Source organism: Epinephelus lanceolatus, chromosome 4 (genome assembly GCF_041903045.1).
Source record: "Epinephelus lanceolatus isolate andai-2023 chromosome 4, ASM4190304v1, whole genome shotgun sequence".
NCBI lineage: Eukaryota > Metazoa > Chordata > Actinopteri > Perciformes > Serranidae > Epinephelus > Epinephelus lanceolatus.
In genome coordinates, this window is record NC_135737.1 from 4,534,197 (window position 1) to 4,559,428 (window position 25,232).

Below are 25,232 nucleotides of genomic sequence, written 5' to 3' on the forward strand. Positions count from 1 at the left end.
CATCTGTGTATTGTGTACATAACAGAGCGCAATACGAATTAAAATTGTAATTTCCAAAAGTGACAAGCAATATTTATGTGCTTTACTAAATTTACACAAGCACTACGAGTGTTCAGGAGCAGGAGTAGATTTTGTTAGTAGCTACGAAAAGATCGGAGCTACTAAAATATTGATGAATGCGGACATGCACGTAAATTTCCGTCTGCGAACAGTTTACACACAAATTCCTTCTGCTCACCTTTCATGAATGAGACCCATTGTCTATAAAAGACTACACAGTAATTGCTTAAAAACATTTGACCGTCACATAGTAATTTTATGGCCTAGAAAGTTGTTGTAATAGTAGTAGTTAGTAGTACAACTTCTAATATCAGTGGGTGATATAAGTCGTAGCACATGTAGCACATTTGTGTGTGTGGCTGCATCTTCATTAGTGGTGTAGATGAGTTTGTGACCCATTTGCCAATTTCTATGATTGGTGAGACAGTGTGTGATTCTCATTAGTCCGCCATCACTCTGTGTTGCCACTCAAAGGATTATGTGTGCCTGATGCTTCTGATTCACCAAACAAGAAGGTTAACACAACACTGTTCAGCTCTTAATCTTCTCTTCTTCTTATGCGCCTCTCACTTAGTTACCCATAGCCTCTTAGAACCAAGTAGCCAGATCATGGTCTTCTACCAGATTTGACACTGTGGCTGAGCCAGCTGTCCTGCTGGGAGCTAATCCTCATGCCTTCCAAAAACAGGGATTAACCAGTGCTGCTACTAAAAGAAGGAGGGGGGGGGGGGGGGGTGTTCTTAAATGAATGGGAGGAGGCACTGGGTTAAACAAAGCCTTTGATACCTTTGATAAACAGTAGGAAATGTGTATGTGTTTGGATGTGTACAGTGTATCTTTATACAGTTAAAAAGATGTGACCTACCAGTGTATAAATGAATGTGCCAAGTACATTGTGTAGCTTTGGTACATACATTATTGGAGTGTTTGATTTTTGTAATAATACACAAAACTACACTATTGGTGACATAGTAGATACAGTGTATTTGGAATTAATATTTTATATTGATAAGCATTTGTATACACTTCAGTGTATATGCATAGAATATCAAACACGTGACAAGCATGGAAATAATTTATTGTTAAATAGGGTACACACTGTGATTTCAGGCTCTAGCTAATGTTAACTACATAAAGGTGACCTTAAAGCAACACAATGGAGGATTGCGCTTTTTACCTCACAGGGTCCCCCTACAGATGAAAAACGGTATTGTCTGTTACAACTGTCGCAAAAAAAATTATGCGTGTGCATTTGTTGACAAGCCAACGATAAACTTGCATCTAATGGTGAACTTCCTGAAGCTGGCCGTGTAATGCGCAATCATCATGTCTTCAGAACAGGTAAAGTAGCCTTAAAGCATTTTGAACATACATGAAGTATGGGCCAATTGCTTTATTTAATTATTCATTTTCAAAACTCAGAAATGAGTTGCTCTTTGCATGTCAGGGCTGACCTCCTCCTCACACCGCGCGCGCGCACACACACACACACACACACACACACACACACACAGTCACACACACACACAGAGTCAGACAACAGCAGAGAGGCCGCGGTGCAGATGAAGGGAATATCACTTCAAGATTACTCTAGTTGACAACAACTACGCTTGCTACTGTAATTAAGGTGCAATAAAACCTCTGCCAGCCAAGCCAATACTTTATCAATACATGGGATCAGCATAGCCATATCTCAAAGCCATATCTCAATCTGCTCTGTCCGCAGTCTCTCATTCACCGCTATTATGATTTACGATCACGGTCGACACAAGCACATTGCGCTCGCGGTGCTAACAGCAAACTGTTAAAGACAAACTAAATTGAAAGCTGTCTGTATGTAGGCTAACACTTTATCTTAAAATGTACCTGAGGCAGCCGACCTGTGGACAGTGAGTCTCCTAAGTAGAGGGTAACAGCAGTAACAGCGCCAGGTCACCATCGATCGGGCATCCCTCCTCCTCTTTCAGCTCTCGCCAGTGTGTGAAAGCCGGGCCAATATTAATCTTTGTTCGAGCTCCTGTTTTATCGCTCTCCCGTTTTCTTTTCTTTGTCTCCTCGGGCGACACCATCACCTTCTTCCTTTTCATTGTCGCTTCAGCTGTGACAACCACGTCTAACTTCGTTCACCTCGGTTCGGCTACCCTACTCTAAAGAGAGGAGGGGGATATGACGAGGAAGGGGATATGACGTATGCCGTAAAGCAGCCAAATTTTGTAGTCTTTTTTGTCTTCGGGTTCCTACCTGAACCCCGAAACTGCATAGTGCCAGTGCAAGTGAAACAGACGCTCTCAAGCAATGACGGAGGTGTCATCCAACCTATTGTGAGTTGATGTACCATCACAAGGATCTTGGATATATATTTTGAGGGCTCAAAAACTCCATTGTGTTGCTTTAAAGCTGCAGTTGTGAGCGTTTTACTCCGGTTAGCGGAAGCCTCATCTGTTAGCAACATTTTCTCTCCATCTTTGAAACACTTGTTGAATTTAGTTCATTTATTACTCTATTTTAGGCTCTTTTTGATCAGTCCATTTTCCTTTTTTGGGTTGCTTTGCAGTGTAGACAGATGTTGCCAATGCTGGAATAGCAACTTTCTTTGCAGCATTCTCCACCACTGATTCAGGCTTTCACTGAAGGGATGTGCATGCAAATCTGCAATTACAGAACAGCCAATAGGAATGCCCTCTCTCTGAAATGACCTGTGATTGGCCATAGTCTTCCGGCACTGGCTGGATTTTCCAAAGGCTGAAAACGGAGCCAAAAGGAGGTGCAGAAGTTTGGTTTCCTCTCGGTCCAATTGAATTACAATACGCTCAGTGTTTATTATGGGATTTTTGCCCAGTGACACCAAAATTAAACTCTCTATCCCAGCTTTAAAAGTGTGCTAAAACACAGATGTCTCATTGAATAGCATGTGTGAGTCGTGGAGGTCAGTTGTTGGTGGGCAAGCTCATGCGAGACATCAAAATCCTTAGTTATAATCTTCAGCTATGTCATAAGTACAACATTTTTGGACATCTGTGCATTTTCTGAAATAGCTGTTCTCTTTCTATAAGAGGAGGCTTTCCCTTAAACAAACACAACAAGGACTGAGGCCTGGTAAGGGCTCAGAGGATATGCTGCTAAATGTATTCTGAGAAAATGTAGATGTAGCCTATGTTTATCAGATATTTCTAGTGCCAGTGTGTGGGCACTAAACGAGTGTTTTTACTGTTGGCTTGTTTAAATGTGGCAGTAGACTTGTCCGTCTCACTCCGACCTTCCTGGCAGCTTCATGGTTAGTTTCTCTCTGCTGCGATGGCGTGGTGTGTCTCCCCTCCTCTTTTTCTGCAGTCTGAATTATTCACAGAGATGCTGCAGGCCCAATGAATAATACAGAAGTCTGCTGAAGGACAGACTTGTCAGAGTAAAGAAGCAAGGTCTGGAGAGTTCAACAGCTGTTCTTTAAGAAATTACAATGAGGTGTTTGGTTTCATTGTCACAGGGAGTGATAATGAGGAAAGCTACATGGGTGAAAGCTGGTTAAACTCAATGTAAAGGACCAGTCTGCTGATATGTTTATTTTTTCTTTTGTTACACAAATCTCATGTGCAGGCCTAAACCAATACAGAATGTATCTGCTAACAAGTATTGTGTGTGTATCAAAGCCTGATATATCTTCCTTTGTGCCATAGAGCTCCATTATTGTCCAAAAAACTATTGAAAACACGAGGTACTAGTGTGTCAGATTGGGGTCAACTTCAAATGAAAATGACTGTGACTGTGGGACTGATGCGGCCCTCCTTACTACCTCCCTATGTACTGGTGGGGCAAAACATCACAAACCTCTGTTGAACAAAACTTTGCTAAAATAAATACAATGTCCAGATGGATGAGGAAAGGGACAGGAAATGGCATCAAATGAATATTAATCTACTGTCCCCTTCAAATTTCCTCCTTTCTAAGTAACATTTGGTAAAAACTACAGTGTCTGGCTGCTTTAGGAAATTACTGAGCCTGTTTAAAAAGTTCAATTATAGTATGGGAATCAGACAGTACGAAGAGATGGACTAATGCACTGCTGCTTTTGGTCTTTTCATGGTATTATTTAACGATAAGAAAAATATATGTTGGAATGACACCAGCTTTAATTAAAATGACTGTGATGTTTTGCTGTATCTAGAGATGCACATTTTTAGTAACTTTCATATTTTCATACTTTCACATTACTCCAGTACTCATAAAAAAGTCATGTAAGAATAGGAATGTAAATTTGTCAACAACGGAAAACAAGTGCAATTTAAAATTGATATATCATTTGTTAGATATGCTTCAATTGGTCTGTTACTTATAATATTAAGTTCACTCTGAACTTATGGTTTAAAGTTCAGGGTGAACATGAGAGAATTCAGCAAACCTTCTGCTGCTGCCGTTAACGTTACACAGGTTACGCAGTGCTTAAAGACTGTCTCCAAGTCGCTCTCCTCCTAGTCAGTTCAACCAAAGATACTTTACAACAAAAAATATCACATTACAAGCTACGACCTTGCTATGAAATGGTAATCCTGTCTCCTAAATCACCTCTCCCCCTGCATCCCCCCACCTCAGTTGGATGAGTAGTAATGTCGTGTGGATGAATGAAATTAGATTCACAAAAATAGAACATTATATACAGCACAAATTTAATGTTTGTTCCTTATTTTGGCGCTTGTTTTTTTTCTCTCAGCTTAATGTCTGATAGTGTGTAAGATCATGTCAGTTGTTGCCAGATCACATGCTGCTAAAAGAGAGACATGTCTTAAACAAAGTAAATTTTCTCCTATCTATCTGTCTGAAAAAATGCCATTTCAGTGTCAGAATATTTAAAAGGGTTGGGTCTTGTGAAAAATGGGTCCAGTATTTACTTCAGTGACTATGGGGTGAAGGAAACAGTCACAGCCTGTACTCATGTTTAATTTTCCCATTGGAATGAATAGACTCAGGGCCTCTGTCTGTCTTCTAAAGGGGCAGGGCAGAGGCAAAACCCATACAACACAGAGACAGGCAATGAATCTAAGGCAAGTCGTCTTATCAATGGTATCTGGTTCTATGTCTACTCGGTTAGCATGAGCTAGCACAGCAACAGCATCAGCCACCATCCAATACTGAGCTGTTTAACAGTCCCAACAAACTCACACCCAAACAGCTCAACTCTGTCCTGTGGATAACCGTTAGGTAACGTTAGCCGTGTGATGCTAACGGTAGGCTTTGCGCGTACAGACCAGTCACCAACTGTCCCTGGTGCGGAGCTAACACTCCTGTAACAGTAATCTCAAGATAAACAGAGAGAGCAACAGCGGGGAAACAAGGCATTGAGCAAAGCAATACATTGCACTGTTATGTTTAGATACGGAACGTTGGGGGGTGGGTACTCCGTATGTTGAACAAATACTGACTTCCAAATGAGTACTCGAGCACTTGAGTACTCATACCCATCCTTAGTAATAACCATAAGCTAATGAGGCTAATGTGAAGATGATTGGTGGGGATGCACCAGTCAGTATCAATGGTAATGGACACCTTATTAAATGAATTGAGTATTGGCCATAGCTGACCAATCTATATGAAATACAGTTTTTTCTTTGTCCACGTCATTAGAAAATGTAGTGTTTCTGTTAGTTACATTCATGTAGTCACAAAGGACCACCATCTCTGCTCTTAGTGCCACAACAGTCCCTTGGGCCCATGTGGCATACAAAAATGATCCCAAAGTGTTTCAGTCAGTGAAATAGGGACCACTGCTGGACTTTGTGTGGCACCTGTAATGGCTGTCTAGGAGAGGCAGAGCTCACTTGGAACTTAAAACCCCTCTCTCAAAGTACATTGTGTTTGACATTAATGCTTAACCTCTAAGCTAGGTAAATTGTTGTACCAAATGACTCAAAACTCAATATTTTACTCCCATCTTGTCTCAAAATCAACAGTTCAAACTTTGACCGGCTACAGAGACCCCAAGTAAAATTGCAACGCCAGCTAATGTGGAGGCATCTTTCTCCAGGGAGGTTACTTATGAACTGACCAGCATTAGATTTGTTCTGGAGAATCTGGCAGAAGACATGATGGGAGTGAGACATGGCATAAATGTGCTTAATGTGACAGTATATAATTTAAGCCACAGAATCACTGAGGTCAAAACCAGGATCTCACAGTTGGAGAATGTGGAGGTGGAAAGAGGCCCAGTGGTGGAGGAACTGTCGCAACAAAAAAGGATCACTGATAGGGGATTGATGCTCAGTATTGGCAGACACCTTAGGCTGAGGTATTGGAAGCGGAGAAAACAAATCTGATCCCTTGGTAGCCTGGTCTTCCCCTGGAAGTTTTGTTAATGCTAATGTCACATGCTAAAATTAAGACCACATTTCCCATGAACCCAGTTACTTCCTTTGCCTGTCCTGCTTTCACAAGGCAATAACCAAGCAGGAGGGTGTGGGAGAGTGTGAGAGCTTGAGGCCAGTGGTGCAGCAGCACAGTGTCAGTGTCTCTGCCTTGGTCAGATGCCACTGCTTGTTTGGCCTCTCTCAGTGCTGACTACTGCTTACTGAAAACCTCACTGTCAGCAGTCTCCTTTCTCTGCACACTGAACACAGCAGCACAGTCAAAGTGCACTGCCTCAACCGAAGCACCTGGCTGTTTCCATGGTAACAGACTGCTCTCCTTGACCTGTTTGCGGTGACATTGGTACAAGACATGTATTTAGTAGTCAAAGTGTGATAGACTGATGTAAAGGCATTTAAAGGTTATCAGTAGTACCATTAATGAAAACCTACATGGCATCCTGTCACTTTATCTCAAAATGACTGACATGAAGAGTCCATTTTGCAGATAGTAATAACAAAATCCAAAATTATATTAATAAAGCCCTTTGGATTTTGAATAGATTATAGTTTCACACATTGATAGAGTGAAGTGCTGAGGCTGATGTCGTATGAAACGCCTTGAGTAAGTTAATGAAATTCCTTTGCGTCACAGGGTGTTTCTCTTTCCTCTGCAGCAATTACAGGCCTGTTCTCAGCCCACAAATATCACACATGCAAATACTAGGAAAGAGCAGAGATTGGCTCAAGGACTCGGCTCATCTTATCAGTTCATGGTCTACTGCTCAGAGATCATAAGCAGTGCCAGTTGTGTAACAACTGGTATGTCAAGTTACCCAAAATACAGATAACTATGATTATTAGCTCTTTGCTGAGACAACCAGAGACACTGCACCCTAATTACTGTATCTGTGATGGGATACTGAACAAGATATTTGTTCCCAAGAGCCGTGTGGATTAGGACCCACCTTGTCAAGAGACTGAAGTATACTCTTGTCTGACATGTCACAGGATATGAATGATGCATAATCAGCTGAGATGTCAAGTCAACACATTTATAGGGCCCTATCTTAAACTCAATGCAAAGTGGCACACAGCACAGTGCAGCTGTCATCGCTAGTCTCAGACCAATGCAGTTATGATTTTCACAGCCAGTGCCCAGGTTGTACATGGGTGTATAGGTCTTAAAATTAGGTTTGGTCAGGTACATTGTTGATGTATTACTATTTTGAGGCAGCAGAAAGCAAATGCATCATTGACCAACAAAAACCTGGTCTAAAGTCAGAAGGACGCAGTGTCTTCCTGCTATTTAAAGGCTGCATTATTCAGATAGTAAGCTCTCTCTACATAGGTGGGTTCACAACAGGCATACACTCTGCTTGTAACACACACACAGGGACATACAGATGGTTTGTGGGTGGGTGAAATAGACCTAATACATCATTAATGGGGAAAATATTAATGACATTCTGTAAAATGTGAACTTAGCAGAGATCAAAGCAGAGCTGCTGTCCAACTCCCTATTAAGAGAGACGCCGTGTGCATTTAACACATGAGGAGCATTGAAACTTCATTATTTCAGAAGCTAAAGGTTTAGTTCTGTTTCCTCTATAAAGTTTACAACTACAGTTTTTCATTTGCTGCTTAAATTTCCCACAATGTTTGCTGAGGTTAAATAACTGCTCTTACTGCAATACTCTCAGCAGAAAACCACTTACTCCTCCAATTTGCCGAAACCTCAATGTAAATAGCAATGTGACAGCTGCAGGCACACTTAGCTTTTAAAGGGAATGGAAGATGACACTCTGATTGGTTGAAGTCATGTTATGCCCAAAACACACCTACGATTAATTAAGGGACTGGTGCAGAGGTGAAGTTATTACACACTCCCACAGAGACCCAGGGGGTGGTTCCTGGTAGTGGTCAGGGAAGCTCAAATGCCCCGGTATCCCAGGAAAATGCGCACATTTAGATAGAAAATTGTCAGTCAACATCACAAAATTAATTTTTTTTAAAATTTTGTTGTAAGATTTTCTTAGTCAAAGGTCAAACAACAAAGATATGATGGGTTATCGTGGAATTTGACCCATTAGCTTAAATAGAAGTGGCACCAAAGTCTGGTACCAATGCAAAATTATAAACAGATATTGGAATTGGAACAGAATATAAACACTAAAAAAGGCTTTAAAATAGAACAAACAATATAAAAATTGCACTAAAGGAGAAAAAGGAAAATAAAAGTATACTTGACCATGTTAAATTTGGACTGTACAGTTTTGAGAAAGTTATAGGGAAGGTAAGCTCAAATTTCACTGATGAAAACATTGACAATTTTTTCATTTTAACTGTCATAAAAAAGAAAATGTTTCAGTGGTTCATATTGGATTGCTTTCATTCAGATCTGGCCATGGTGGAAATGCAGAGAATGGGCAAATATACAAAATGGTACCATTAAAAAGAATTGCTACAGGTAAAACATTTTGGTGCATGTAACTTTAGAAGTTACATGCACCGGTATGTGCACAGAGAAAAGTGTTTCAAGCCCTGTGGTATGAACTACAAATTAGGGATACACGATATTGATTTTTTTGCCGATATCCAATATGCTGATATGTAACAACTGATTTGACTAATAACCGACACTGATATCAATACATCCACTTCTTTGGCTGATTGTGATAGTTTAGTTTAAAGCCAGTATTGGCTGATACTGATGACGTGCTAATATTATTGTTCATCTCTACTGCAAATAAATTAGGATTTTTTAAATGAAGCTGTTGAAGCACCACTGTAAAATATAACCTGATGATAACACAACATGTTGTTCATCACAGCCACACCTCTACCTGTGTTAAGTAAAAATGTGGTGCTCTAGGTCCTAGGAGACACTTTGGGTATCAAAAGCTTTTTAACCGTCGTTAAAAAGAAGATGATGTACAATCGTTGCTCCGGTTACCTAGTGTTTGGTATGGAGACACTGGGGGATGCCTGGCAGGAGTTAACAGAGCGAGAGGTTTTTACAGATATACAGTTTTTCCATTGAGCTGTGTCAACTGTTTTATTGTGTTAGTCACCAACATGCTTGCTGATGCACAGTAGAGTAGAAACTGTGTAGAATAATCCATAAAACTGACAAGTTTTATGTTCACATAAGCACAGAGACATACAGTATGTGACTAATGTGCAACAGGCCAATCTGTGTGCATCGTCAGTCCAGTTAGAGACTGCAGATGGAACCAATACCTGCAGCCTTCAGAGGACTATCCTCTGATTTCAATCAGAATTTCAACATAAGATATTTTGTGTTCACGCGAAACTTAAGTGTTTAGACAAAATGTAACTTTGAGGAAGTTTTGCTTATTTTATTAAATGTGTATGTGCATGTGTAGCACACATGCAAGTCAAGTAAAAAGACCAGAATAGGAAAGACTTTCCCATAAAGCAACACAGCAAATCACGTGATATTTTAGACCAGTTGCAGACTAATAGTAGGCTGCTGGTGGGTGAAGAATTTAGCTCGACCAGCAAGCTGCTGAAGCCCAAAGCCAATGAACTGCTTTGTTTTCTCCACAAATGGGTTCCTGTGTTCATATCAACCTGCTAAAATTTGTTGAAGCCCCCAAAATACAGGCAAGTTAATATGCCAGTCTTCAGCAATCACTTACTCAACACATACGCACACTCAACTCAAAGGCCACACTTCAGCATATGTCCTGAGCCACTCAGCTTATCTGCTGTTGAGTTTCCGTTTGAACAAACAGGCCAGTGAATGGCTCTGTGTTTTATCTACTATTGCTCAGCTGACCTAAGCCCTGAGGGTTCTGTCTGTGAGAAAGAACTGACTGTGTGCCAGGCTCATTGTCCACTACATCCTGTCACTGCTGTGTGTGGGTGTGTACATAACTGTAGGCTTTCATATGGCATTGTAGTTATTGACTGATAATATACTTACCTTTAAAATGCAAAATACCCTACCATGCAATGCTGGAATGGGGAGGGGCATCATATCAGTACATCAGTAAATAAAGACAGTCTATCTCAATATGGAGACAGATTGCTTATTTTATCATGCTCATTCATGCTGTACATACATAGACTTAGTAAATGGACCAAAACATGCCCCGGAATCCCATCTTCTGAATATTTAATGTGTTAGCTGTTAAACCTGTCTACAAAGTAATGTCTGACTGTTCATATGCAATACGTTCTAGCATGGTGATACAAATCTACTATGTTTGAGATTTGCTCTGGGGTCCCTCCCCCCATTTTTTGTCACAGTAGTCGTAGAAGGACTCTTGGGTTGGCAATCACAGGTGGTCTGTTTGTTGGTAGCTGTACCACTGTGGTCCTTGCAGGAATACTATATTATAATAATATATTATCATCTGCTGATTGGATTGGTCCAAAGTTATGGATGCACAATAGTATCGGTATGTCATCAGTATCAGCTGTTATTGACTTTAAAATAAACCATCAGAACCAGCCAACATGCTTTTTCTTATTTTGCACAATGAATGAATATTACATACATTGAAAAGCATTCTATTTCATGTCTTCATCTGCTGGTGGGCCATGACAATAAGAGTATGCATACATAATATGATTGATGATTGATTCCACTACAGAAGATGATCACTAAAATTATGTAGGGAAAAAAAGTGGATATACTGTTTTGATATTGGCATCGGTTACAACATTCTTATTCCCCACGAGAGGAATTGTAATAACTTACAGGGGGAACTGACTTTTTCTCTCAAGCCATCAAAGTTTCACTTGTCTATTTCTTTGTTTTATTACCACTGTACTTTTTGTGTAGTGCTAATTAGCTAACATTAGCTAAGATGGTGAACATGGTAAACATCACCATCACCTTCTAAACATCAGCATATGAGCATTGTCATTAGCTCTTTTTCAGAGAGATTGTGTTAAAAGGCAGCTACGAAGTCCCCTCTTTATGCTGCCTTTGCATTTTTGCACAGAACCAAACAACAGTGGCATCAGGCTGCTTCAGTATGTGATTTTAGACAGCATGCCAGCATCCTGCAATCAAAAGAGGCATGAGTGGCATGACATGTAACACAGCAGTGTCTGCCTCTAGTGTGATATATAACAAAGGTGTCAGCATTGTTTATAAACAATAGCAATGGCATTAACATTTCAGTAACAATCATTTACTATCCCTGTCATACGGCGGCTGATCTCATCCTCTGCTTGGTGGGGAAGGAGCTCCCAGACCTCATTGTTTTCCCAATTTGTGGACATTTGTGGCCGCTGTTCTTCTTCTTTGAGTTAGCTGCAAACAGCTACTTTTAAAATCTGGGTCGCATGCGTAACACATCGTCAAAACATCACGCCCGTGCCGCCCCTCCTGCCGGACATCCCTTTTACACAGGAAGTCGCTTCAGCGCTGTTATCAACTCCAGTGCTGGCCTAAAGGGGAGACAACTCTGTCCTCCCATTCTGTGACTGTACTGTTTATACAGAACAGCGAGGTGACATAACGGCGTGAAATTCCTGTCTTGAAGAGGCAGTGTAAAAGGGGCTATTGTGAGCTTATTAACATGATGATGTTAGCATTTAGCTTGTAGCATTGCTGTGCCTAAGTGCAGCTTCACAGAGCCTGGCTGATGGCTCTGAGTTCGTATGATCATTTTATGGACTAAGCTTTTAAGGTTGTTGGGTTCAATAATGATGATATTTGCCTAAAGAAACTGCAAGATATTGGAGCAACTGGTGAGACCAAAGAGGTGGTTGGATTAGCAATGAATGTAACTCCTCAGAGTAGTTCAGTGTGCTGCATGCCAGCATCTTTAACTCATACATTTCTTTCAGGGGTAGGGCTGGGCGATATAGAGATATCTCGGTATTTATAGGCGACTGGCAATACAAAAAATATATCTCTTGTATTTTATGTTTTTTTTTTTTACAAAATGGGCTACAAGTTTTTGGACATAGCACTGGAGCTACACAGGATTAAAGCATTCTTCCTCCATTCTTCCTTCTTCCTCGAAAATATATCGATATATTGTTCCTAGTGGTAATATTGCCCCGCCCGATTCAGCACCACTAGTATGGTACTTCTATAAATTTGAGAAGTGACAAATAACAAAAAGTAGAGGCCAACATATCCTGATTTCAATCCCTAGTATGAGTTGAGCTCCAATAATGTTGGATCGTACACTTCCGATATTATGACTCAGTAGCGTCTTTTGTTAGCCCAGGCTAAGATGACATCATCAGAGCTATTTTCTCAGACTTGCCAAAGCTCCTCCAGAGTCACAGAGGAGTGTTGTGTGTAGAATTGGAAGAGTTCTCTTTTCATATGATATGGTCATACACGTCTGAAGAGATGCTGAGTGGCATCATGAATGGGATTAAAAGACATCTGAAAAGCCCTGTAACAAACATCAGCCTTATTTAAGCTAACTAGGTGATAGTTGTGTAGAAATATCCAGTGAAATACTGGGAGATGAGTTTGTAACCAACACCAGAGGCACGCCTTCCCTGATTCCATTATAGAGTTCACCGTGTACAGAAGCTGCACCCTGATGGCCACTGACACGCATTGTCCCAAAGTCATCAATACAGTCAATACCGCACATGCTTTCAGCCACTTTCATGCCACTGAGGGTTTAAGTCACTGACTTGCATCTAAATCTCACTGCCTTTATGTAGTTTTTGAAAAACTCTATCACCCTGACCCCTTGGCCTTGAAGGTAGCACGTGAGGTCAGAGGAGCTGGGTTCTTAGGAGTTGTGTAAAAAGCATTGCCTGTGTTTTGTCCTGCCCACACATTACACACAGATTACTGTGGCCACAAAGAATTAGTGGCTTGGAGGAAACAAGACATGACTGAGAAGCTCAGAGCTGTTTAGTCTAATGATCATGTTGTGAGATGAGAGTGTGTCTCGTAACTGTCCTTATCTGTTGGAGCTCAGTATGTCTTTCAACATAGTGCCTGGATACAGCTGTACCGATTGCCTCTTGGAGGGTCAGTGTATACTTTAGGACAGGGATCCTTACCTTGCTTGGCCACTTTTGCAAAATGACAGGAGATCAGTTATAAACATTACTAATTACTAATGAACTGCCTGTTTTCAACCTTTTCATGTTTGTCCTCACTCAGCTTTGCCTAGAGGAAAATCTAGTCACATTGGCCCCGCAGGCCAGTTGTATGCAGGGGCATTTCAAGGATTTGAGGACATTTGGGGCATTGCCTGAACCTCTGTCGGGCAGATTGAATAAATTTTATTTTCACTGTGAATTAGAGGGGGCACCTGGCACCCCATCATGGGCCAGATTTGATCTATGGGCCACAAGTTGAATATCCCTACTTTAGGATGTTCTGCTGTGTTGTGCTATTGTGTTCTATTGTCTAGGCCTAGCTGTTTGGCAGTTTGGCAGGATTTGTCAGAGTTTTTTTCTGAATAAAATATTTTTTGTAGATCAGCTGTATACTCTAAACTCTTAACAACACAATATTACATGTTGTGCATGTCGGAGTTGCAAGAAGTTCCACCAGAGTTTTTTTCCCCTCTAAGCTTCTCTAAATAATAATTCGTAGGATTAGCAGAATTTTTTTGTCACCATGACTGACCATTCGTGCTCTGAAATGTACACATATTGGACAACGTTCCAAGAACATGTGTGAGTCAAAGTTTGATGTTGGTATGAGCTCTGGCATTCCACAGTGTCAGCACTGCCCATCATCATCTACAACATCATTGGACAGAGTGTGCGTACTGAAAATGCAATACGTTCGTATCATGGCACCACAGTCCTCCAATGGTGTTCATGCATTTCTTCAGGGAGCCAGCAGTGGTTTGTAATCAGGTACTTCCAGTTAGAATTTAATAATACAAAAATGACCAGAGACCAATAAACTATTCATTGCAAGGGATTTAAGATGGCAATTCTGACACAAACATAGGTATAATTTTCCTCCAGGCCAGTGACGATAATGTCAAGCCCTGTCAGAGCTTTAATCCTTGTGTTCCTATCAGATGCTTTTATCTCAAGGAGACAAAAGTGAAACTGAGTTTCAGTGATGCCCTTACATGTTTGGTTGTTAAGCAGCTTTCTTCAGCTCTGCCTCAGTCTTTGTGAGCTCTGTGTGTGTGTGTGTGTGTGTGTGTGTGTGTGTGTGTGTATATATATAAAGTCATCTTCATGTTAGCATCATATGTGCTCATGTACAGACAAATACATCATGCACCCTGTCTGACCTACATTTGCCACCCTGCACCAGAACGAAGACATGAAGGGGCTCGCTCAGGCATGACACACACACGTGCACACACAATCTGCCTTCTCCCCCTCCACACCCCGTTAGTGTCTGATGTATTGTGTAATACACTAGAATTTACCCTGTTACAAATAAAAAAGATGGATTCATTTTCAGATTCAAGCTTCACAAAGCTTGTCTATTATCTGCAAGAGGCAGCATCACTTGGATTTGGATTAGTTGGCTAAATACTGTATTAAGACTCGAACTATAATTTTGGCAATTATTTCTGGGATAATATATTGTTCAACAAGAGTAGTTGTCATGACAGGCCTAACCTTGCAACACTGTTGTGTGGTATACCAGACTTTCAGCAATATTGCAGTCAACAGGGTGGCGTCTTTGAGCTTATTATCTTTTCAAAACAGTTGCATATTCTATTGGAAGTATTTGAAGAGATGATTTTCAAGTTGATTTGGATACTTTGTATTTATGTTGATGTATACATCCATTGGGTAATTGATGGACTATATGTAAAGAAACTACAAACATTAGATACCATCCTGACGAAGGCAAGGAGCTGAAAACCTCTGGTGTAAATTGTGGTATTTTGGAAAGGAGTTGTGAAACTTGTTCAGTTTTGATTCTTTGATTGATTAAACTTTGAATTCTCACCTACTTCTTATCCTACAAACTGAGGCAGCTACTCACCATATACATTTCAAATGTCCATTGGGTCTTAAAAGGAGCAGTCCAACATTTTTGGAAATTCAAATCATTGCTGTCTTACACAGACTGATGAGCAGGTCTGTATCAGTTTCATCTGATTATCCAGTGCAGAGTTAAGTGTGGGACATGCTGCGGCTCGTTAAGGACAAAGACTGGAGGGAGAGTGAAACTGCTTGCCTGGCTGTGTCAAAAGTAGGAAAAAAAACTTTCCCTGCCGATCAAAATCTGTTTTATTTACTTTGTGAATCTTGTCTGCTTATCATGTGTAGAAATGTAAATGTAAAACCAACATGTTGGTTTAGGAACTGGTATTGTTGGAGTAAATTTTTGATCAGCAACCTCTGGGCAAAGTGACTGCATATTATATCTCAACAGTCATCATCATGGTATTGCCAAATTTGAACTGTGCCCTAACTCAAAAGTTAATGAATCGAAGGAGATGTCCGCCTAAAATTTGACTCTTTGTCTTTCCTTGTGCAACCAGCTGCTGGTGAAGATGATGGTGTATCATACTGTGCGGTGGCAATCAGTCAGTTCAAGCACTGTATTTATCCTTCACAACTATGTTCCATCCCATCAACATGGGAATGGAAATGAAATCAGCCCCTTAGTAGGAGAGCTGATTGAGTGGATTGTGTTATTGTTTGTGTGCATGTGGGTGTGTGTGCTCAACTTTGGCATTAGCAATGTCACCATCTCCTGAGCTCCTGACAGCAGAGAACATTAGAGTGCATTCTCCTGCATGCATTAGTGGAATGTCACATGCCTTTGTGAAAATGTACAGTAGAATTCTGTTCCTCCAGTGCCTGTTCATTAGGGGTGGGAATTACCATAGGCCCTACGATATGATATCATCACAATACTTAAGTCACAGTACAATGTTATTGTGATTTTAGTATTTTATCCTTTATTTTAGTTTTCCTTTGGAGACATAATTTGCCACTGAACAAAGGTAATAAATAGCAATATATTTTATTGCAAAACATTTAAAATCGCAATAATATTGTATTGTGATGTATAGTGGGGCCGCTGGAGCTTCCTAGTTATAGTGTAAAAAAGTTGGAAGTGGGGTTACAATAGAGAGGAGGAAGTGTCTCAATGCTAGGATGAGGTAATGACTACTAATAAGAGCTGTGATGATAATATACTGTAATGAATTTGAATTTGAATTTTGGGTTTCCATTGCACACGGACCATGACATCATCCATCAGCCAAACCCTACTCACTGCCATGGACCTGCCTTGTCTCTCAGTAAAAAAGGCCATGTTATATTGAGGGTTGGTCACTGGCCTGAAGTGTTGTCTGTGTGCAGGAAGTGATGAATTGAAAGTAAAAGAAAGTATTTTCACTTTGACACAGATATATAAATTCTGTCATGTTTACTGAATTCCAGGAAGTCTAAAGAACTCCACAGATTTTATGCATACAGATCACTTGTGATGGTTAGTCCTGCTCAGCCAGTGAAAAAACTTGTATAACATCTAGTCTAACTGTGACTTGACATTTCTGTAAGTATGACGACTACACAGGAGGCATTTCAGCTGCATTTTTTAGTTGTCTGTCTGGCCTGCATCTGATGACACAGACACACTTGTCTTTGAAATAATCCAGCTGTCTTGTGTTTTACTTGCGCTATGTGCCTGTAGGGAGTTTGGTATTGTATTTTCAGTGCATGCCATTATTTTATTTAGTCTGGAAAATTGAGAAACAGATCTTAATTTTTTTTTCTTATTGGCTTAAAAAAGCTAAATCAAAAAGCTTGTTCTTATTTGTGTTTTCTGTTATATTGTTTTATACTGTCTCTGAGCCTGACCTGAAGCCAACAAGCAGAATCAAAGGAAACATTTTTAAGCATTTTTGAAGTTGAAAACTAAGATTGATGTTAAGGAATCTGAAAACAATAGAAAATTCAATCAGAGATAATAAACTTTACCATCAAGTTCATCAGTGATGATAGATGTTCTGTAGCCTGAATACATAGATCCACATAAATAGCATTTCCTCTAAGTAGTAAGAGCATTCTTTAATAACTGAAGGTAAGAAAGTCTAGTGAGCAACGCTGGATGTTGTATACACCCCAGCACTGGTTATCGTCACCTTCATCAGTGGTGGAGGGTGTCAAATAGGCAGTGTCATGATCACTTTCACATCCACACGAAGGGATTATTACATATACACAAGGTAGTAGTTGTCTGTATGGGGGATTATTAAAGGGAGGAAGTCTTCAAATATAGACTGTCGCACTGCATTGAGATATATCCAACGCTGTCTTTCTACACTGGATCCATTAAATATGGAACTCCATCACGTCATGTAAACAAATGACTTACCCAGCAGCTGTGGTCTCAGAATAACTACTGAAAAGATGGATGAGTACGTATTTCCTAATTATTCATACAACACTATTGCAGGTAACTTTTAGATATCCTTGTTGTAGCTCCCATACTATCTATTACCATTATCTCGACTTTTTATAAACAAGCTAGCTTGCTAGCATCTCACACAATTCTAACCAGAAAAGTTCATCTTCCTGTCCATCTCCCTCTAGCCAGATGCCAACTTATGTAGGTTTTTGTAGTGTAATAAGGAGGTATCCTGTAGGTCATCCCTCATTTAAACCTTGTGAATCAGCTGTTTCTCATCCATTGCACCGCTTCCAGCGTGAGCAACAGATTAAACATAGACATGGGGTTTAGAGCTGAAATGTTCAGCTCTAAACAGCGCTCGCAGGCAGTTGAGACAGTCTAATAGAAAATGATGCAGTCAAACGGATTTAGTCGCTGACGCTCACTTGCGTAGCATCTAGTTAGGACCCATTGTGAGGTTATCTCTGTTGATGATCCATTATCGTTGAAGTGCTCAGTTTACTGTACCCTCTAATAATGCCTATATGAATATTACAGAGGTGACAGCAAGTATAAGGAATGCTTGATCTTGAGAGTTTATTTAGAAGTTACTCACCTTGTGATGCCTTGAATTTATGAAGAATTTGTGAAGTTTTTCTTGCATGCCTCCATGGTAAATGGAGAATCCTAAAAAGGCAAACATCCTTCCTGAATTGAAGTCATAGGTGTCCGCTTTTAACAACAACAAAGCTATGTCAAAACATCCATTCACAAACTCACAAACAATTTATACAGTATAACTCAAGTCTCATTTAGCTAGTCATATAAACACTGATTCTTTTCAGAAGTCATACAAATGTCTGATAGTTGCTACGTGCACTCCCTTAAGTCTGAATCCTGCTGACTGGTGGTGTCTCTAGAAACCTGTGGTGACAGACTCAACACGAAACACTCCAGTCTGTACATCATAAATGCCTGTTTTATTGTCAAGAGCAGCATTCACACTACACAACAACCATCACTGCCTTTCTATGTGTTATTGAATAACTCAGAGATAAAGCAGAATAGGATAGGATTTCAAAAATGATGAAGAAAAGTTTGTGGAATGTTTGAGACTTACAGGTTGTTGTGCTCCTCTCAGCTGATCTGGCTTTACATCAGCCCCTGTACACATGACGTATGTCTTTGCCATTCATAATAGTTGTAGCCACTTTTGAACACAGCGTTACATCATAGAATTTCTCTGCTCGCCCTTTCTACCCCACCCTCTCCTTTAAGCTACACTGTGTTTCTGAAGACAGCCTATACACTGCCCTCCTACCCCCACCCCTTCACTGTCAGCTGGACTAAAGCTGTCACTCATTCATTTCACAACACAGTTTGTTTGCACTTTATCTCTATCACTTTGGCGTTCCCTCCCCACAATATCATGGCAGCCGCTGGGAAATAATGGAGTCTTTGTGCAGCTGCAGGATTCCAAAATCATGTTGAGCTTTTTCTAGTACTTTGGCTCCATCTTGTGGCACAAAAGTTAAGATGGTGGGGGAACAAAAGCAGCTGCAACAGATCCCCAAGTGGTTTGCTTCTGCTGCTTGGGGACATGTGCCCTTCTTTAGGTGGATTGTCTTAACTGTGTGTTCAGTTTACTTTATCAGTGACAGATGGAGAAAATCTCACTGTGTTGCTTGTGTCAGAAAATCTAAACTTAGAGCTGTATTATTCACTTATTTCCCTTCGCATATAAAATTGCATTCATGTACATCCCCAACTGATCTGAGGAAGGGGATTTTTGGACAAAGCACGTGACATTAGTATTGAAGTACTAGCCTTCAATTCAACCTTGGCTTTTTCAATGTTTAACCAAAACAGTGATCCTGTTTTTTACCATAAGTAAATGTTTTGTGTTGCCTTGACATAACGGTAACAACTTTCACAAATGCTTATAGGTGCTAGGAGTATGCATGGACACTCTAGGGAAAATGTATATATTGACAGTGACATTTTAATTTCGCAGTAAGCATTGCAAAGTTGGGGGGGGGGGGGGCAGCTTACTCAGATTTGCCTCAACTTGACAATTAGCTACTTTGTTAGCATGCAGGTCACACGTTTGCCATAAGAGCTAGAAAAAAGAATACTTGGTGACATACTAGTTTCCATTGATGTATCTGGCACTCAACTTTTAGGGGGTCATCTTTTTTTTTTTCTATTCCAAACACGTGGTGTTTTTGACATCTTGTTATTGTATCTGTTATCCTGTTTTATACAACAGTTAGTTCCGACCGAGTAATTTGATTAGAGGAGAGGCATTCCATGAGTGCTGATATAGAGTAGGCTTATAACATCACTGGGACTTGTAACAGTAAAATCACTCCGCTCACAGGTGTTATAAATATAAATAGGCCTACTACAACCGTTAATTAACCAACTGTCACACTCGCTGCATTGACGCAAACTGACACTATAGCGTTACACCAAGAAGATGCTATATTTTCCCCAAAATTACATTTGAATTAAATTATGAGTGGTTGTCAGGAGAGGACGAGGAAAAGGAAAGCCAGGACTCTTCTGTGCAGACCTCCAGGTGTGTTTGTGTAACATCAGCCGACCTCGACAAACTGGAGAGGAGCAAAAATTAAGCGAACACGGTCAGGAATTATAGGGTGACCATATTTTGATTTCCAAAAAAGAGGACATTCGGCCGGCCACGACATAGCCTACTTAAATGATACTCGCAGCTTACTCAAAGATGCCTTATCATTTTAGTATATTTAAAATTTATATGTATGGATAGAAAATTCAGTTATATTACAAAATAATATTTCTCAAAGACAGAAATTCAGATAGGCCCCAATAGGGACACATACACACACTAGAGTGTGGCTACCCGATCCAAGCCCGACGGTACCCGACGGGTCGGCCGGGTTTGGTTAAAAATGTAGCTATAAATTGTATTTGGGCTCGGGTCGGATTCGGTCAGCTTTCAGTGAAAATATAGTGTAAATGTACTGTTTATTGCTTGGGCACTGTTATTTACGTGACAACACCTGAACATAACACACACAGACACACATTGGCTGTTTGTTTCTACCTCTCCCCTCGCTGGAAGTCTCGGACCTCCCGCCTCCCACTCCCGCCTCCCACTCCCGTCTCAAACATGAGGTCTCCCTCTCCGCTGAGCACGCCCGGCCTGTTAAATAGCCTGTAACCGTAACAACTGTGTGACACAAACTCAGTGCTTTGGTCATTAAATAATGTCGGGCTCGGTTCGGGTTTGGACAGAAATATGTGGTCCGTGCCGCGCTCTAACACACACACACAAACACACGGAAAACCGGACATTATCATCAGTTTATAAAAAAACCCCGGACGGGACGTGAAAAGTGGACATGTCCGGGCAAAAGAGGACGTTTGGTCAGCCTAGGAATTATCAATGATCATCTGATGAGGTACTGATGACGAGGTAACTGGACGAAGTTACAGTTGCAGATCAATGTAAATACAAAGTAGCTTGTGTGAGTTCCTGGCATGTGTGCTGCATTGCCTGGCAAGAGGCGCTTTTGGTGTGAATGCACAGTAAACTAGAGCACTCGCAGAGCGCAGTCCTCCGCCAAGCAGCTTGGATTTCCCGCCATCTTATTTTTTTATCCACTTCACTTTAGCCAATCACCACCAAAATATCATCTGTATCATCTGTTCCTTGTGCCATTATCAACCTTTCCTGAAAATTTCATCAAAATCCGTTCAGAACTTTTCGAGTTATTTTGCAGACAAACAGACCAACGCCGGCGAAAACAGAACCTCCTTGGCGGAGGTAATAAAAATGTATTTCATCACCTTTTGTTAACATTTCCTTACTTTGTTAACATTTCCTTACTCAGTAATTGTCCTCGGCATGACCGAATCACAGCCGTGACGATATACAGTACAACATCACTCCCTCTCGTCTCGTGTGATATTGCTTAAGTAGGCTATGTGATCAAACTGTTCTAGTTTCAGTAGTGCTGGAAGGCTGTGGACATTACATGAGAGCAAGTTTTCCCCTTACTACCACACCAGGAGTGTGGTAGTAGGGGGAAAATGGAACTGATTCCCCAGGGCCCCAGTGGGTGGGGGTCCTTAAAACCATAGAATGAAAAGTTTGGTTTTATTTGCAGTTTTACATTTCAAAGTAATTAGTGCTCTACTAGTTTAAAATTGGCTGAAAAAATCAATTAAATGATTGAATTTTATACAAGAAGTAGTGAGAGCTCTCTGAGGCTCCTCTCACCCCTTAAAGACACAAAATGGTTTAGTCTGCGCCTGCATAAGATTTGTCTTTAAGTACAGCTGGAGCCGTGTGAGTGACTGCTTCTCCTGCTGAAGCACCAGCGTAGACTGTGATATATTCTTTCACCAAGAAAGGGAAATAGGGTTACAAACATAAGAAAGAAATAAGAAAGGGCAAGAAAGCAAACTGACCTTGTAACAAAAAAAACAAAACGGTACATGAGAGAGACATGGATCAAGAGAGGAAGGGTGAGGAGCCCAGAGAGAATGCTTATACATAGGGTGCTATTCCCCTGCATAAAACTATCAATAAACTATCACTCCTTGTTTGAGAATAAATAAAATCAACTAAAAGTAATTTGTTTGGATGCATTATGATTTAATAACCCACAATTCATTGCAATATGGATGTGACATTGTGGGTTTTTCAACTGCCGAAAAAATGGTTGTGTAAAATAGTTATTGATAGTTAGGCCTATAAAATGTTACTTGACTTGTGTAGGCCAGAAATGATATTCAGTCACATCATGATACAGAAATATGTAGAAGTGTAGGCTGTAAAGGGCCTGAAAATACAATTTTATCATTGCAGTCTATCAGGCTGCGCAGTGTAATAGAATAAAAAATGACTGAAAAATAACAAAATAAGATCTTCTAATGCAAGTAATGCCCAATTTATTGAGGTATAGTACTGTCCTTATTTACAAACATTTCTGTTTTTGAATACATGTAGCCTGTATGTTATATAGAGATGTATTAATACTTTTTTGTTTAGTCACAAAAGAAGGCTATACATGGGAATTGCATATCTTGTTATCTGCAGGAACAGATGAGTAGGCACTATTCATCAACTTATACAGCCTGTATATGACTATGACAGCAGCGACAGTTGACCGTTTTAACGGCAAGAAGTAAAACAGTCTTGAGGGCTGTCTATCTGCCGCTTGTAGTCTCTGCCCTCACAGACTTTACACGATGACAGTAATACGTCACAAATACAAATTTGATTTCAGCCTCCGACTTGACAGCAGCTTGTTGTCACCGCCTTCCGCTGCATCCTCCTGCTCTCGTCCACTTTCCAAGCAAGGCACAGTCCATCTCCAACGAGCCTACTGATGAGTGAAGATGACATGATTCTTGCAGTTAACTTATCACTAACTCCCGGACTTTCCTCCTCTCACACACATTGGCTTACACTGGCAGACTTGCTCCCTTGTTTGATAACTTAAAAAAAAAACCAAAACAAACAAACAAAAAAAAAAACGTCTGCAAAGTTTTACATTCATAGCAAAGATGTAATTTTTGTAATTACAACTTGAAAACTTTCGGGCAGGGTTAGCTCTGCTGTGATATCTGTTCATTGCTGCAAGGACATGTTTCTTTAAGATGAATGAGAATAAAATTATACTTTGAAGATGTTTTACATAACAAGAAGTAAAGATTTTAGAGGCAGCATCACAAGAAAATGACAAACTGTTTTTCATCCATTGCCAGCAGTGTTATATCCGGTAACATGTTACACTCTACTTCTGCTTTTCTTTGTGCTGCCATGCTCCGAACTCTTCCTCTCTGCTGCACAGAACGGTTTCACACAGGAAGGCGATGCAACTTACAACACAATCAAATACAGTCTTATAAATTGTTTCAATCCTGTTTATCTACTGAAGCAGATGGTAGGGAACACAGAGAGAGAGTAGAGCTGATGAGACAGGGGAGAGAAGGGTTTAGTTGGATTTGAGGTTCAGACAACTGCAGTACTGGATGAAGGATTGAACCACCAAATGATGACCGGACGAAGTGTGAAGGTATGTTACCAGAAGATTGGATGGAGAATCGTAAGTCTAGTTTCTGGAGATGTTATGGAGCAAGCTGAATTCAAAGGTTTTTATAATTTAATGACAACATTTAGATAGTGCCACCATATTGATGTGCTTTTTAGCATTAGCTTTCTGGCTAGCTAACAAGGCTGTTGTCTGTCCTGTAACATCTAATGCATTTGACTGAGAAATACATTGTTACGATCGTAGAAAATTGTGATAGTGCAACCACTTATTGGGGTTGCATTTTAAATTGGGGCAACCATGATGCACCATATTACCACTGTCTGCAACTTATTCATTCATTATTCTATCATTTTGCCCCTCTGAAGTTTCAGCATTTTTTTGAAAATGTCTATCTTCACCACCACTGCCATATCATGCTGTCCTTCTCCATGCAGTTCCCATGTGTCCATGTCGTCCCTTGTAGTGCTGAAACAGTTGGTTTACTGTCATATCCATTTATGTATCAGCACAAATGCCAAACATTTGCTGGTACCAGCTTCAGTAGCATCAGATCTAAATCTAAACAAACCCCAGTACCCCACAGTTGTGTCACATTAGCCCCTGAAATACCCTGAATGCACCATGATGTCAACTTCCAAGTCCGTTGTTTTAGTATTGCTGACCTACAACATGAGCTATCCTACCCAGTATATTCTCAGTTACATTAACAGACCCTTAGCTGTGTTTCCTTACACACACAGAAACTCCCATGTGCGCACACAGAAGCAGCTGAGATGACAGCAACTGTGGCAGCATGTGTGGTTGAACAGTGTGGCTGCTGATTGGACAGTGAAGGTGGTAGGGGGGAGTTCATGGCAGATCTGTCCAGGCTGGAGAGCAGAGGCTCCTATTTTTACCCCGGCTCAGCACCTTCATATCACAACAGCTGTCCCCACAGCTCTTGTCTGTCCACTGTCAGGAATAGCCAGCCTATCAGAGTGCTCCCCCTCTTTTCAGCTCTGCTGTTTCACTTTCCGCTGTGCGTCTCAAGCTGCTTGCTCAGATCTCCTCAACTTTGGCCAGTTCTTGATTTGATCTGTGACTAGTGGGGACTAATTGGACAAAAGAGTTGTGGAATTACTTCACTTACAGGTAGAACAATTTGTGATCACTTGTATGGAAAGTAGGATATTTTGTTGAAAATCTAGTGTGGGACCTTGAGGTCCCACAGCCGATGGCACTATTTTTAGACAAGAGTTAGCTCACAGGGGCAGCTTGAGTGGTTTTCCAACTAAATGTAGCATTTTACAATAGCAGCTTTTGTGTCATTGTGATAGTTCCTCTTTACATACTCAGCTGTTGATCAGTAAGAGTGGTAGAGTTTAAAAGAATAATGTGTGGGATGTCAGTTTGGCTGGTTTGAAGAGGTGGATACATGCTTAGTGGGAGCCTATGTGCTAGTGTGTGAACTGATGGGAAATGTAGTTGAAAATGCGGTTTAGTCATGATGTGTTT

General features: G+C 40.6%; 1 protein-coding gene across 12 annotated transcripts in view; it reads left to right on the top strand.

Moving 5' to 3' along the window:
• myo18ab (myosin XVIIIA b) overlaps positions 1-25,232 on the top strand; it is a 242,630-nt gene that overhangs the window by 25,690 nt on the left and 191,708 nt on the right. For 5 of the 12 annotated variants that reach the window (XM_078166872.1, XM_078166873.1, XM_078166874.1 and 2 more), the window contains exon 1: positions 24,724-24,869. The exons of 3 other annotated variants lie outside the window; for them this stretch is intronic. Coding sequence is in view for 1 of the 9 variants with exons in the window: in XM_078166880.1 (XP_078023006.1) it covers positions 23,736-23,759 (24 nt within the window). In the remaining 8 variants the exon portion in view is untranslated. Of the gene's footprint in view, positions 1-23,520; positions 23,760-24,723; positions 24,870-25,232 lie in introns of those variants that run through there. 4 more of the 12 variants (XM_078166878.1, XM_078166879.1, XM_078166880.1 and 1 more) reach the window with 3 other exon arrangements.